Genomic DNA, 16,578 nt, shown 5'->3' with positions numbered 1-16,578 from the left:
CACACTGCCATACACTAAGACATGCGCCTTCTAGACAGAGGATTTCTTAGCAGCAAGGCTAGTTGCCTGATACTGTGACTACACTAATTGATGCAGGAAAACAAGGCAGGATGCAGATAGGCTCTAACTGAGTAAGTGCTAAGAGAGCAAGTGCACAGCCCTAAGATGCAGTCTGGTCCAGTCTGTGAGCTGGGGCTGTAGCTCCAATCCTGATGAAGGGCTTTTGCCCGAAACGTCGATTTTCCTGCTCCTCAGATTCTGCCTGAACTGCTGTGCTTTCCCAGCACCGCTCTAATCTAGAACCTGGTTTCCAGCACCTGCAGTCATTGTTTTTACCCTGTATCCATATGTAAAGTGACCCTAATTGCAGCCTTTCAATGCAAGTTCCTGGTCTGCCCTGCAATGCGAGTCTAGTGTTTCCGAGCACACTGCAAAAGAACAATAGAAGTGCCAGGGTGATCATAACAGGTTGGTAGAAGTCAATCCAATGTCCGTGGAGGAAAGTATGTGTGGCTGGTGTCTGTGATTTGTGTCCTGAGATGTTCCTGCTTAGTGCACAGCTTGAGTCCATTTGGAGCAGGCAGTGAGCTGAATCCACCAGGCACTCACTCATGTTTCTTGGTTGAGTTTTCCAATGTCTAGCTTGTTTGTCAATGTTGGTAAGATGGAAATCTGCCTTTTAATGAGGTCATTTGATGTTCAAAGTTTGTGAGAAGATTTGTAGCTCGGGTGCTCGTTGTTGTGGTTCTGTTCGCCGAGCTGGGAATTTGTGTTGCAGACATTTCGTCCCCTGTCTAGGTGACATCCTGAGTGCTTGGGAGCCTCCTGTGAAGCGCTTCTGTGATCTTTCCTCCGGAATTTGTAGTGGTTTGAATCTGCCGTTTCCAGTTGTCAGTTCCAGCTGTCCGTTGCAGTGGTCGATATATTGGGTCCAGGTCGATGTGCTTATTGATTGAATCTGTGGATGAGTGCCATGCCTCTAGGAATTTCCTGGCTGTTCTCTGTTTGGCTTGTCCTATAATAGTAGTGTTGTCCCAGTCGAATTCATGTTGCTTGTCATCTGCGTGTGTGGCTACTAAGGATAGCTGGTCATGTCATTTCATGACTAGTTGGTGTTCATGGATGCGGATCATTAGCTGTCTTCCTGTTTGCCCTATGTAGGGTTTTGTGCAGTCCTTGCATGGGATATTGTACACTACATTGGTTTTGCTCATGCTGGGTATTGGGTCCTTCGTTCTGATGAGTTGTTGTCTGAGAGTGGCTGTTGTTTTGTGTGCTGTTATGAGTCCTAGTGGTCGCAGTAGTCTGGCTGTCAGTTCAGAAATGCTCACCAGAATGAAGGACCCAATACCCAGCATGAGCAAAACCAACGTAGTGTACAAAATCCCATGCAGGGACTGCACAACACACTACATAGGACAAACAGGAAGACAGCTAACGATCTGAATCCATGAACACCAACTAGCCACAAAACGACATGACCAGCTATCCTCAGTAGCCACACACGCAGATGACAAGCAACATGAATTCGACTGGGACAACACTACTATTATAGGACAAGCCAAACAGAGAACAGCCAGGAAATTCCTAGAAGCATGGCACTCATCCACAGATTCAATCAGTAAGCACATCGATCTGGACCCAATATACCGACCACTGCAGGGGACAGCTGGAACTGATAACTGGAAGCGGCAGATACAAACCACTACAAATGCCGGAGGAAAGATCACAAAAGCGCTTCACAGGAGGGTCCCAAGCACTGAGGATGTCACCTAGACAGGGGATGAAACATCTGCAACACAAATTCTCATTTGATGCGTTAACAAAGCATTTAATAAATACTAATTTCTGTAAATTGGCATTTTGCCACTGCCTACCAAGAATCTTGCCAACACAAACAGAAATTGCTGGAAAAGTTCAGCAGTCTGGTTGCATCTGTGGAGAGAAATCAGAGTTAACGTTTCGGGTCGAGTGACCTTTCCTCAGAATCTCACCACACTGCTTGTGAAAAGCATAAAATACAGAGCAGGTACGGTTGTTGAAGTGCAGTGGTAGTGTCCCTACCTTTGAGTCAGGAGGTCTTGGTTCAAGTCCTATCAGTTCCAGCACTGTGTAATAACATTTCTGAACAGATTAATTTAGAAAATATCGAAAAGGAGCAAGATCATCTCTACATCGAGATGGTCTTCGCGGTTCCTGTCATCTGCTTTATTACACATCTTGCCATAGCCAAATTGCTCAGACCCCTTTTAGATTCTGCCCTGAGTCTCAAAGAACCTAGACAATGTCATCTGTGTAAGTCCATGAGGATGCAGCACAGGTAATATGAATGCCTGATGGGCAATATTTGTGTATGACAATATAAATATACTTTTTGTACCAAAATGATCCCTGCAGCAAGAAAAATGGATATGCATGCAAAGAATTGAAAGATTATCTGAGTGTTCTGCATGCTGTCTCAATGCAGCAACATCAATGCACAAATGAATGTGTCGTAGCTCTGCAAATACTGCAAAATCATCTCATAATCTCTGCTTACAGAAATGGTATGAAACCAACAGATGGCACTGTTTTAATAAATGTTTCCTTTCAGTTTGTACACCTCCCAACCAATTTATATTCATGACTGGAACTGTTGAATACTCTAACCTCAGAAGGAAGCCATTTGGCCCTTTCTGCTTCTCCCAGCTCTCTGCAAGAATAATTCACCAAATGCTACTCCCCTGCCTTTTTTCTCATACACTTGCAAATATTTCCACTTTTGAGAATGATCCAATTATCTTCAGAAACAATGACAGAATCTACTTCCATCACAGTCGTAGCCAATGCATTCCAGAATTTAACCATTCACTGGATAAAAAGCATTGTTTCTTTTGACAATCACCTTAGATGAGTGTTCTTGGGCTCCAGACTCGTCGACTAGTGGGAAGAATTTCGCTTTACCTACTCTGTCCAGATTTCTCATGATTTATCCTCTGTTTCCCCTTTCTATTACATAAATGAAATTTCTCATCCTTATGCCATAATGTTGTGGAATATTTGTTGCACCTTCTCCACTTCCTTCATACAGTGTGGTACCCAGAACAGGATGCAATACTCCATTTGAGGCCAAACCAATGTTTTATGCAGTTTTATCATGACTTCCTTTCTTTGTACTCAATGTCCTTCTATAGATCCCAGGATTGCTAATGCCATTTCTGAAGTAGCACTGTCCTCTTCAATGATTTATGTATATTTACCCTTCCTGCACCTCATATTGAATTGTACTCTATTTTATGTTGTCTCTTCTCATTCTTCCTAGTGAAATAAATCATGGCACACTTCTCTTCATTTAATTTTATCTGCCACTTGGTTGCCCATTCCACATTATAACATTTAATATTTTCATCATTACAGCTCTCAAAACTTCAAATTTCACCTACTACTCAGCTATTAATCTTCATCAAGAGGAACAAGGGCCCTAACACTTTCTCCTGGGGAACTCCACTGTAAATGCCATCATGCTTGAAAACATCTGTTCACCATTAATCTCTGATACCCATCACTCACCAATTTCATTTCCATGCTGCTACTATCCTTTTATTCCATGAGCTCTAACTATACATATGAGTCAGTTGTGTATGCTGCTTTATGAAATATCATTTGGAAATCCATGCCATTCATGTTTAAAAACTCAAGCAAGTTAGTTACACATACTTTACACTTAAGAAATTTGTGCTGGTTTTCTGTAATTAACATTAATGTTCTCAAATGCCTATTAACTTGGCCTGAATTACCATTTCCAAAAACTTCCCTATCAAAGTTAAATTGACTGGCTTGTACTGTAATTGCTGGTCTTATCTGAAGGCATTTGATAAAGTGCCACATAAAGGGTCATTGCACAAGATAGCAGGTCACAGTACTGTGGGTAATATATGAGCACGGATTGAGGACTGGTTAACATAGAAGGCAGAGAGTAAGTTTTAAGGGGTCTTTTACATGTTAGAAAGACATAACTAGTGGAGTGCCACAAAGATCAGTCAACAGCTTTGATGATTAGAGGAATGGGCAGTGTGTAATGAATTCAAATTTGCTGATAGTACAAAAACAGATTGGAGGGTGTGTTGTGACGAAGTCAGAAGGAATCTGAGGGCATTACAGACAGGATGAGTGAGTGAGCAAAATCTTGGCAGCTGGAATTTAATGTAGGAAAGGCATGCACTTTGGTAGGGAGAAACAAAAGGTAGAGTATTATTTAAACAGAAAGTACATCACAGAGGTATCTGGGTGCTTTTAATCCATGAATCACAAAGTTACCACGCAGGTGCAGTTAGTAATTGCAATGACAAATGGAATTTTGGCCTTCATCGCGAGCAGGTTGGAGTTTAAAAATAGGAAAATCTTGTTACAACTGTACAGGATAATGGTGAGGCCACATCTGGACTACCGTGTACAATTTTGGTCCCTATTTTTAAGAAAGGGTATATTGGCATTGGAGGCAGTTCAAAAGACATTCACTAGGCTGATTCCTAGTGAAGAGGTTGACTTAACGAGAACAGCTAAGAAAGTTAGAATGGGGGTGATGTTTTTTGAAATGTAGAAGATTTTGGGGCCTGACAGGGTAGATGTTTTCATTAGTGGCAGAATCTCAGACTGAGGTCATTGATACAAAATAAGGGAACGTTTATTTGAAACTGAGCTGCAAAGGACTTTATTTTCTCAGACTGTACTGAATATCTTGAATTCTCTACACCAGAGAATTGAGGAGGCTAAATAACTGAATATGTTAGAAGAGGAGGTAGAAAAAGATGTTGATGTAAAAAGGACTTGAGGGCTATGAGAAGCTTGAATGAAAGAACAGCTGAGGGCTGAGGCAGATCAGCTATGACCATGTCGAATGGTGGAGCATGCTTGAAGGGCCACTCCTGTTCCAATTCCTTACATTACACCATTTTTTGAGCAAGAGTGTTTTGAACATTTGCAATTCCCCAGTCCTCTGGTACCATCACTCTACTGAAGGAAGAATGGAAAAACTTCTAAATCTTTCTCACTAGTTGGTGGCCTGTAGAATATTTCAAGTAATATCATTGTACCTTTATTATTTCTTAGCTTGAACTAAATAGATTCTATCCTTGAACCATCTGGAACATCCTCCATATCCAGCATTGTTATATCCTCCTGAATCTAATGTATCCCCTAGAACTCTGACTGATTTTCATCTCTGTAATTGCAAGTTATGTTGTCAGTTACAGTCATTTTAGTAGCATTTGACTTGAAACCACCTTAACATAGCTAGAGACCGAATTTGTTGCCAAACAAAGCAACTTAGGAGCACAGATGCTTAAGTCCTTGAAAATGGAGTTGCAAGTCTTCAGGATGGTGAAGAAAGCATTTGACACATTGTCTTCATTGGTCAGAAAACTGAGTATTGGAGTTGGGATAGCACAACACATCACGCAGCATCCAAGGGACAAAAGAGTTGACGTTTGAACATAAACTCTTCATCAAGAGCTTATGCTCGAAACATCAATTCTCCTGCTCCTCAGATGCTGCCTGACCTGCTGTGCTTTTCCAGCAAGACACTTTTGATTCTGATCTTCAGCATATGCAGATCTCACTTTCTCCTAGGAGTTGGGCTATCATTTTTGCAGCTGTACAGGACATTGGTGAGGCCACTTTTTGGAATATAGCGTACTATTCTGGTTGCCCTTTTATAAGAAGAATGTTGTTAAACCTGTGAGGGTGCAGAAAAGATTTATAAGGATGTTGCCAGGACTGGAGGTTTTGAGTGTAAGGAGGCTGGGGCTATTTTGCCTGGAGCAGAGATTAAGAGGTGACCTTACAGAGGTTTATAAAATCAGGCCAGGCATGGATAGAGTGAACTGTAAACATTGTTCTAGGCTGGAGGAATCCAAAGCTAGAGAGCATAGGTTTAAGGTGAGATAGGAAAGATTTAGAAAGAATCTGAGGGGTAGCTTTTTCATGCAGAGTGTGGTGCATGTATGGAATGAGCTACTAGAGGAAGTGATGGAGGTAGGTACAGTTATAACATTTAAAAAGCATCGGGATGGGTAAATGAATAGGAAGGGTTTAGAGGAATATAGACCAAATGCTGGCAAATGGGACTAGGTCAGATTAGGATGTCTGGTTGGACAGGTTTGACCGAAGGGTCTGTTTCCATGCTGTGTGACTCGATGGCTCTATATGCCTTTTACTAAGCTTGTAAATTTATCTGCTGAGCCACTGGGTGAGCTTTCAGGGATTGCTTTAGTGCACTGTTTGAGCAATATTTAATGCAGGCCTGCCAAATGGAGAGTCTAGCTGAGGCTCTCCACCTCCTCCTTTGAGGGAGGTCTGTTGAATTAATTTATTCTTAAGGCACTTAAATGGACATTGGTGGACCTTCCCTGTATTTAATAATCATGGAAGTAGAAAACCCACTGGGAGAGCCAGTTGCCAGGGATAAATTGAGTGTTGCTGATGGATCCAGGTCACAATTGATTGAGGGCAGGATGTTTTTGGATTAAGACCTATTCTGGCAGGCTCTGAGCAAGCTCCCTTTTCCCAATGTTTGATTCCTTAATTAGGCTCTTTTCAGGACATTTTGTTTCTGACAAGATGACTGGACTAAACACTTCTGGCTGAACAAAAGCAGCAGCAGATTGAAGCCCTTAAGTGGCCATTCACTGCCCTCATAGTGGCTCAATTGGCACTGGGCAGGAATGCCTCCTCACTGAGTTAAAAGGCCCCTCCTTGAAAGTCGTCTAATGGGTGGGCATTAAATTCTGCCCTACAATTCAAATTGCGCTATTAAAAAATAGATACTTGTATTAATTCATGATACTTTTGCCATAACCCAGGAATACAAAGTTTTACATTATGTCATGTCCTTTCAAAATCATCCACCAATATTTTGAACAATAAACTGTATCTACATTATTATTTTTTCTCTATTCTTCTCTATATTTTTTAGGAAAATATTCATGGTTAAATTATAAAAAGAAAATGGTAACATTGTTCCTACCTATGGTGTCAGGCAGCTGTTGCAGCAGATTGGATGAAAGCAGGAGGTCCTCCAGGCCTTCGCATCCAGAAATATCTGACTCAATCGTTTCTATTCTATTCTTTGACATATCCAAGTATGTCAGATGTTTCAACTTTGCTAGAGGCTGAAAAAATACAAAAAACAAACAATATATGTAATATGTTTCATGATTTTTAAATAAATTTTCCTTCTTTTCTTTCCCATCTCTGTAAAGACCATACATTTTCTGCTGTCTGGATCCTAGTTTCTGGTACCTCAAACAAATGCCAATGTCTGAATATGCACTTAGCTAATATCAATATGCTACACTTGACCCCTCTCATGCATGAAACATGCCATTGTCAAGTATGAGCTGTTTGTCTAGCTCAATGATATTGAGGCTATTTGCAGAATTTTTGCTGCTCTTTCTCCTCCCGTTTCTACACTTTAGCTTATTCAGTAGTCTGCTGCCTGTAACCTACTTTGCATCAATTTCCACTCACACCTCATTCCAATTCTTGTTGAACAATATGAATATCACCACAAATGTTTGGTTTTTGTCTTCCCTCACTTAAGGATTAACATTGGTACTTCAATATCTTAAAGATATGTTTAATCAACCTATTCAAGATGTGTTATGACACACCTTTGGAGAGATGGGACTTGAACCTAGACCTCTGGGTCTGAGATATTACCACTGTGGCACTGTTTCCCTTATACTGTCCCTAGGGCTGTAGTGAATAGAACAAGCAAAACTGTCACTAACTTGGGATAATTTCTACGTGGTTTGAAATTGATTGTTTGATGATTAGCATAATTGGATCAGCTTTTTCCTTGTCCACTACTGACTATATAGTGTTATGGACCAGATCCCTTCAAAACATGTCAAGAAAGTAGCCCAGTCCCTAACTTTGCTCGTTGTTTTAAGCAGGTGTACAGTGGATATTCCAGGAGTGATGCAGCTGGCCCAACCACTTAGTTTTTGGTTTAAATGAAATACAAACAGAAGAGAACAGAATAAAGAATAACTTAACCCATCTGAAAACCCAACAGATTATCCCAACTTAATGATGCTGTTCCAAATACTTGCAACAATCCCCATAAACAATCCTTGCCACAAAAGGCAAAATCAAACACAGGGTTTGACGGGAGAGAAACAGATGGCAGAGAGATTCAGCATGGAACACCTTCTTCCACATAGCTGTTGAATTGAATTGAATTGAATTTATTGTCACGTGTACTGAAGCACAGTGAAAAGCTTTGTCTTGTGAGCAATACAGACAGATCACAGAGTTAAGTAGCATAGATAAGTAAACAATAGGTAATCAGCGGCAAAAATAAAAACACATGTACAGACGAATGCTAAGAGTTTGTGAGTCTATTTAGTATTCTAACAACAGTAGGGGAGAAACTGTTACTTCTATAACTTCTTTCCGATGGTGGAGACTGTAGAAAAGCATTGTCAGAGTGGGATGGATCTTTGAGAATGTTGGCGGCCTTTCCTTGACAATCGGCCTGTTAAATGGATTCTATCGATGGAAGGTTGGCTTTTGTGATTGTCTGGGCCGAGTTCACCACTCTCTGTAAACGTTTCCGATCTTGAATGATACAGTTGCCATACCAGGTAGTGATACATCCTGACAGAATACTCTCGACGGCACACCTATAAAAGTTGCCAAGGGAATTCGCCGTCATGCCAAATTTCCTCAGCTGCCTGAGGAAGAAGAGACATTGTTGGGACTTTGTAACCAGTGCTTCCACATGAAGAGTCCAAGAAAGCTTGTTGTGGATGACCACTCCCAGGAGTTTCACACTGTCCACTCGTTCGACCTGTGTGCTGTTAATGTGTAGGAGGGCATGAGTAACATCCTGCCAAAAGTCAATAATGAGTTCCTTGGTTTTGCCGGCATTGAGAACTAGGTTGTTCTCAGTGCACCATTTTTCCAGGTCTTCCACCTCCCATCAGTAGTCTGTTTTGTCGCCCTCTGAGTTTCAACCGACTATGGTGGTGTCATCAGCGAACTTGTAAATGGCATTTGTCGGGTATTTGGTGACTCAGTCATGGGTATACAGTAAGTAAGTAGGGGGCTGAGTATGCACCCCTGGGGGGGCTCCAGTGTTGAGTGTTAGTGAGGATGAAATATTGTCTCCAATCTTCACTGATTGTGGCCTGTTGGTCAGGAAACTGAGGATCCAGTTGCAGAGAATGGGGCTTAGTCCGAGATCACCAAGTTTAGTAATCAGTCTCAAGGGGATAATAGTGTTGAAGGCTGAACTGTAGTCAATGAGTAGGTTCCTTCCATCGCTATTCTTGGTGTCAAGATGTTCTAGGGAGGAGTGAAGGGCAAGTGATATGGCATCTGATGTGGATCTGTTGGTCTGATAGGCAAATTGGAATGGATCAAGAGTAGTGGGGAGGCTGGAGTTGATTAATGCCATGACCAGCCTTTCAAAGCACTTCATGACCAGTGAAGTTAGGGCCACTGGGTGGTAGTTATTGAGACATGCTGCACGAGCCTTCTTAGGCACAGAGATGATGTTGGTCCTCTTGAAACAGGCAGGGACAGTGGCCTGCTGCAGGGAGAGACTGAAGATGTCCGAGAAGACCTCTGCCAGTTGATCTGCACGTGCTCTGAGTGCACGGCCTGGTGCTCTATCTGGTCCCATTACTTTCCTTGGATTCACACTAAGGAAAACTTATCTGACCTCTGATGCAGTGACTGTTGGGAGAGTTTCGTCAGGACTTGTCGGAATGGGTATTACCTCTCTGCCGAAGTTCAGCTCAAAGCGAGCACAGGAGGCGTTGAGACGATCTGGGAGGGATGTGTCATCATCTGCTATCTTGCACTGTCTCTTTTTCGAACCTGTGGTGTCATTCAGTCCTTGCCATAGTCGCCAGGTGCCTGTCTGGGTCTCTAGTTTGTATCAGTATTGGTCTTTGGCTGTCTTAATGACTCTGCGAAGGTCATACCTGGATTCCTTATAGTTGAGTGGGTCTCCTGATCTGAAGGCCTCATGCCTGGTTTTTGGTTCTGTTTCTTGGACCAGCAGCCTTAAACTGGCTGCCTGCTTTCAGTGAACAGCCAGACTGCTAAAACCAAACCAAACCAGAGAAAAGCTGAGCTGGGAGAACTGGCCACTCCCCTTTCATTGTACAAGTGTTTATTTTTAACATGAAAGCATTCTTAAGTAGATCAACCCTAGACAATTCGGGGCTGTCTGTGTCTTTACGGCCTCCTGATAAAAATGCCAAGGACAGCAAAACCTTGTTAAAGGAGCAGCATGGTTACAATAGTAATTGGTTGTCAATTATATTTAGACAATGGACATTAACTGAGCTATCTGCTCCAGAGGTGAGTAATAACATTTCTGAACAGTTTGATTAGAAAATATCGACAGTGTTATTACCCAGCAGTCAATATTATGCTAAGGGGCTCTTGTGACATGGTAGTAGTGTTGTTACCTCTGAGCTGGGAGGCCCAGGCTCAGGTCCCAACTGCTCCAAAAGTATATAATTACATATCTGATCAGGATCATTAAGAAGATCTATAACTTGCTCTACTACAGGCACTTCCATAACAGGATGATGAACATATCCGATATACGGCTCAAAGATATGGCTCTTGTAGTCAACAGTAGTTTCCTACCTCTGGGCCAAGAGGTCCAGCATCAAGTCCCACTGACTGTGGAGATGCATCATAACATGCCCAAACATGTAGACTTAAATTCAATTAATAATAAATTTAAAATTGTTCTTGCTGATTTGAAGTACATATGTGCTTTATATGTCTTTAAATAAAAGCATGTAGGATTAGTAATCCAAACGCCTGAGAAGGGAAAGATTTAAAAGGGACATGAGGGATAGAGGGTGGTGCATATATGGAAGGAGCTGCCTGAGGAAGTGGTAGAGATGGATACACACATAACATTTAAAAAAACATTTCAACAGATACATAGCTAGGAAAGGTTTAGAGGAATATGGGACAAATGCAGGCAAATGGAACTGGTTCAGTTTAGGAAACCTGAATTGCATGGACGAGTTGGACCAAAAGGTCTGTTTCCATGCTGTATGTCACTATAACCTCAGTTAATATTCTGGGTACATGGGTTCAAATGCTATTATGCCTGATAGTAATGACTGGATTCAATAAAAATATGACATGTGGAACTATCATTGTTGATTGTTCCAAAAACCCACCTGTTTCACTGATGTCCTTAAGGGAAGGAAACTTGCCATCCATACCTGATCTGGTCTATATGTGACTCCAGATCCACAATAATGTAATTGACTGTTAACTGCCTTTGGGGCAATTAGGGATGGGCAATAATGACTAGTCCAACTAGTGACACCCTCATCCCTTAACAAATAGAAAAGATTTCTACCTGATTGTTGACTGTCCAACTTTCCTTCCTCATTCCCCTGTCAACCAAGTAGTTGAATGGTTCTTGGCTTCAGCTACCACTTCTCCCCTTGAAATATGCAGGATTCACCCCTTTACACAAACAAAAAACTCTCGACTCCTCTGTCCACCCTTCAAAGTGTTGTTTCTCCCAAATACATATCCATCTTTCCCGGAACAAAATGCTTGAACCCCTCCAATCAAATGTCTGGCTCGATCACGGTACTGAAATGTCTCTTAACAGAATCACGTATGACATGTCAATGTTAACTATTTCACATTGCCTTTCCTGACCTCTCTTCAGCCTTTGATATTGTTGACCACAACATCAGCCCGCAACACCTTTCCAACCTAGTTTGCTGCGTGGGACTGCTTTGGCCTAGTTCCATTCTTATCTGTCTCATTGTAAACATAGGAACATAGAAAATAGGAGCAGGCACAAGTCATCTGGTTTTTCATGCCTGCTCTGCCATTCAATATGATCATGGCTCACCATCCAACATCCTGTTCCCATCTTTTCCTCATATCCTTTGATCCCTTTAGCCCAAGAAATTATATCAAACTCGTTCTTAAAATCATTTAATGTTTTTCTCAATCACGTTCTGTAGCAGAGAATTCTACAGGCTCACGACTCTCTGGTGAAGAAATTTCTCCTCATCTCAGTCCTAAGCAGCCTACCCCATATCCTTGGATTGTGATCCCTTATTCTGGACTCCCCAGTCATCAGGAACCTATTTCCTGTTTTCATTTGCCTAGTTCTGTTAGCAATTTATAGGCTTCTATACAATGTCCCCTCATTCTTGTAAACCCCAGTGAATATAGTCCTAACTAACATATCTCTCTTCATATGTCAGTTCTGCCTTCCCAAAAATCAGTCTGGCAAACCTTTGTTGCACTCTGTCCACAGCCGGAACATCTTTTCTCAGAAAAGGAGACCAAAACTACACACAATACTTCAGGTGCAACCTCACCAAGGCACTGTAGAATTGCAGCTAGACATCCCATCTCCTGCACTCAAATCCTCTTGCTGTGAAGGCCAACATAACACTTGCCTTCTTCTCTGTCTGCTGCAGCTGCAGAATTAATTTCATCAACTGATGTACAAGGATACCCAGGTTTTGCTGCACACCCTCTTTCATAACGTATCGCCAGTTAGATAATAATCTAACTTCCGGTTTCTGTTACCAAAGTGGATTGCCCCACATTTATCCACATTATAATTCATGTGCCATTATTTGTCTACTCACTTAACTTGTCCAAATCATACTGAAGCACCTCACAGCTTCCCTCCCATTCAGCGTTGTATTTTCTGAAAACTTAGAAATATTACATTTAGTTCTCTCACCTAAATCAGTAATATATCATGTGAATAGCTGGGATCTATTCCATATATTCCTCCATGATTCATTGCCTTCCACTTGGGAAAAGACCTATTTATTCCTATTCTTTGTTTCCTATCTGCAAATCAGTTCTTTATCCAAGTCAGTACACTACCCGCAATCATGTGTGCTTTAATTTAGCCAGAGAATGACTTCTAATGGCCTCTCTTCACACTCCTACATTGGTGCCTCTGATGTACTCCTGTCTGGCTCCCTCGTAAGGATCTATCCATGATTCCCCCTCTCTCCTATTACTCATCTACCTGTTGTCCCTTGGTGACAACATCTGAAAATACAGGTTGTATTTAATGGATCAGATGGGCCAATGGGCAGAGAAGTGGCAGATGGAGTTTAACTCAGATAAATGCGAGGTGCTGCATTTTGGGAAAGCAAATCTTAATAGGACTTATACACTTAATGGTAAGGTCCTAGAGAGTGTTGCTGAACAAAGAACCTCGAAGTGCAAGTTCATAGCTCTTTGAAAGTGGAGTTGCAGGTAGATAGGATAGTGAAGAGGGCATTTGGTATGCTTTCTTTTATTGGTCAGAGTATTGAGTACAGGAGTTGGGAGGTCATGTTGCGGCTGTACAGGTCATTGGTTAGGCCACAGTGGAGTTCTGTTGCGTGCAATTCTGGTCTCCTTCCTATCGGAAAGATGTTGTGAAACTTGAAATGGTTCAGAAAAGATTTACAAGGATGTTGCCAGGGTTGGAGGATTTGAGCTACAGGGAGAGGCTGAACAGGCTGGGGCTGTTTTCCTGGGAGTGTTGGAGGCTGAGGGGTGTCCTTATGGAGGCTTACAATTATGAGGGGCATTGTTAAGATAAATAGACAACATCTTTTCCCTGGGGTCAGAGAGTCCAGAACTAGAGGGTGTAGGTTTAGGGTGAGAGGGGAAAGATATAAAAGAGACCTAGGGGCAACTTTTTCACACAGAGGGTGGTACGTGTATGGAATGAGCTGCCAAAGGAAGTGGTGGAGGCTGGTACAATTGCAACATTTAAAAGGCATTTGGATGGGTATATGAATAGGAAGGGTTTGGAGGGATATGGGCTGGGTGCTGGCAGGTAGGACTAGATTGGGTTGGGATATCTGGTCGGCATGGATGGGTTGGACCAAAGGGTCTGTTTCCATGCTAATATCTCTATGACTCTATGACTCTATGACACTGTCTGACTCCACACTTGTTTCAGGTTATCTGTTGCTAAATTCTCATTGTTATTTCTGGACTTGATTATTTTAACTTCAAGATGGGCTTCCCACTTCCTAACTTGTCTGAACTTCAGTCATCCAAAGGTTTGCTGTCTGTGTTGCATTACACAAATGCCATCTGTCCATCAGTCAAATGCTCATTGATCTACATCGGTGTCTAATAAGATGTGTCTTAACTTTGATGTTCTTATCCATGTTTCAAATCCCTCCCTGATCTTGACCTTCCCCATCATAACTCTTTGATATTTAATCTTCTGAACTACAATCCTCTGAAATTGCTACATTTCTCCAATTCTGATCTCTTGAGCATCCCTGATTTTAATGACACTATAATTAGCAATCATGTCTTTACAGCAATTAAAGCTCCAATCTCTATATTTCTTCATTAAATATCTCAGATCCTCTTTCTTTCCTTCTTCCTCTAAGATGCTCTTTAACACCTATTTCACTGACCAATGGCCATCTGCCCTCATTTCTCCTAATGCGGCTTATTATCAAATTTTATTCAATAATGTACTTGTGGATCTATCTAAGATGCTATATACATAGACGTGTTTTTTTTTCTAGTCTGTATAACTTGTTAACAAATCCTTAATTTTATTTACTAAGCCTAGTTGTAAGCTCAAGTTGAAAAGTACAGTTTTTTTAACCAGGCAAAGTAAGTCTGATTTTAGAATACAATGTAGACTGCTAGAGCAGCTTAGGACAGTGTAAGACCTGCTGGAATGTCCAAGAGACAGCAGCTAGACCAGAGGCAGGTCAAGGAAGTAGCTGAGGGTAACATCAAATGCAATGTACACTGATTTCCCTATAATGTATTAACGCAAAATTCAATATGAATTGATATATTAGACCAAGAGGAGGGAAAAATATCAATACATTGATCTATTCAATACATCAACATTTTGTGTCTCAGGAGTGAGCTATGTATTCTTTTGGGTTATATTTTGTACTCAGCTAAGTCGGTATTAAGAATTAATGGCGACTCAGGTTTCCAATCTTTCTCACAATTTGTTTTGGATGGATCACCTTTGTCAGTTTCATTAAAGTGCTATCATCAAGCATTCCTGGAACACCAATAGAAAGACAGTATGGAAAGTGAAACCTTCTTTGATTTTAAGCATTGTTTGATCAAAGCAGTTCTGGCTGCACCAATATAGTATTTTCATGTTACACAGCTGTCATTCATGTGCTTTCTCACAGTGAGATTATCAATTTAATTTTGATGCAAACTGAATAATGTTTTATGCTATAAGATGGAAATTGGAACTTCAAACACATTTTGTGGGGGACTCTTACCACAAACAGAAAAAGGGAGACATTGTCACCCTCACAAATTAAACTGGATTTGAGCCCAAGATTCTAGATGCAAGGTGACAATGTACTAAAACACTGAACTTCTCAGTCTCATTTTGGCCAAACATTTAATCATTCTTTACTTAAGCAATTACCAGATGATTTTAATGAAAATTCACAGACATGTATCTGCTGTGAATATTCCAAGTTGTTTCAACACTTGCATCCTTATGCACTTGAGCAGAAATATGCTCCACAAATTTGAGAAAGGGAGAAGGAAGAAAAGCTTAAATGAAGTATTTGACTTTTGGGAAAATTAGCTGGCAGAGTGAAATGTAAAACATTTTCACTGCTACATAAATGAATACAAATCTATAAACTTCGAAATGGGAATTGATTAATAGAAAATATTGGTGTTTGATTTGATTATGTTATTACTTTTAACAATAAAATGTAAATACATATTAAAGGGATATGGTCTCCTATGAAAACATTTTACTGAAACCTTTATCCATTTTGTTGCAAGCATTAGTTTGATAATTCTTAATCATACTGAAAAGGATATTGCTCTTTCCCAACCAATACTTATACCATGACAACTATGATACATAGATTTGTGTCTTGTTTCCAAATATATCTCAAAGAGATTGTTCATCTTTTCAATTGTTTAGAAGAGATTATTTAATACTATTTAAGAAACAGGCAGAATTGCCAGGCATTGCAGTGGAAAATCCAGACTGTTGAAGGGATTGTGAAAACAGTCAGAAATTTTGTTCAGGGAGGTTGCAGGAATATGTGAGAGATATTTTGAATACAGTGACATGAAATAAGTGAGGTGCAGTGGGTTTTGCAGACAGCACCTTAACTGAAAAGAAAAAAAAGACTTACATTATATTGTACCTTTCATGACAGCTGTAAGTCTCAAAGCACTTTACAGCCAGTGAAATGCTTTGAATGAAGTTATTGGTTTATTATATGCAATATGGTAGCTAATTTACATGTAGCAAATGCGTGCTCTGCAGAATTTTCATGCTGTTTTCATATCCATATAAATGTAAGTGATTTCCAAGGTTTTTCCAACTGATTTGTTTTATGCATGATACTAGCCCTTTGGGAAATACAGCAGTGTTTTGACAATTGTGCTCCTAGACAGACATAGAGGAGATTAAATAACTTGTTATGCTGATCAAAGCATCACACATTTGTTCAAATTATTTACACATGGAGGCATGGGATGTGGCTGAGGTATTCAATGAATGCTTTGCACTTGTCTGTACCAAAGAGTTGA

At 40.8% G+C, this 16,578-nt stretch overlaps 1 protein-coding gene across 18 annotated transcripts in view; it reads right to left on the bottom strand.

Moving 5' to 3' along the window:
• Positions 1–16,578, bottom strand: part of lrrc7 (leucine rich repeat containing 7) — a 617,417-nt gene that overhangs the window by 182,432 nt on the left and 418,407 nt on the right. For all 18 annotated transcript variants that reach the window (XM_072574143.1, XM_072574142.1, XM_072574141.1 and 15 more), the window contains one exon: positions 7,004–7,148. In XM_072574143.1, the coding sequence (XP_072430244.1) occupies positions 7,004–7,148 (145 nt within the window). The remainder of the gene's footprint in view (positions 1–7,003; positions 7,149–16,578) is intronic.

Source organism: Chiloscyllium punctatum, chromosome 7, assembly GCF_047496795.1.
Source record: "Chiloscyllium punctatum isolate Juve2018m chromosome 7, sChiPun1.3, whole genome shotgun sequence".
NCBI lineage: Eukaryota > Metazoa > Chordata > Chondrichthyes > Orectolobiformes > Hemiscylliidae > Chiloscyllium > Chiloscyllium punctatum.
This window is presented reverse-complemented; position numbering and strand designations above follow the sequence as displayed.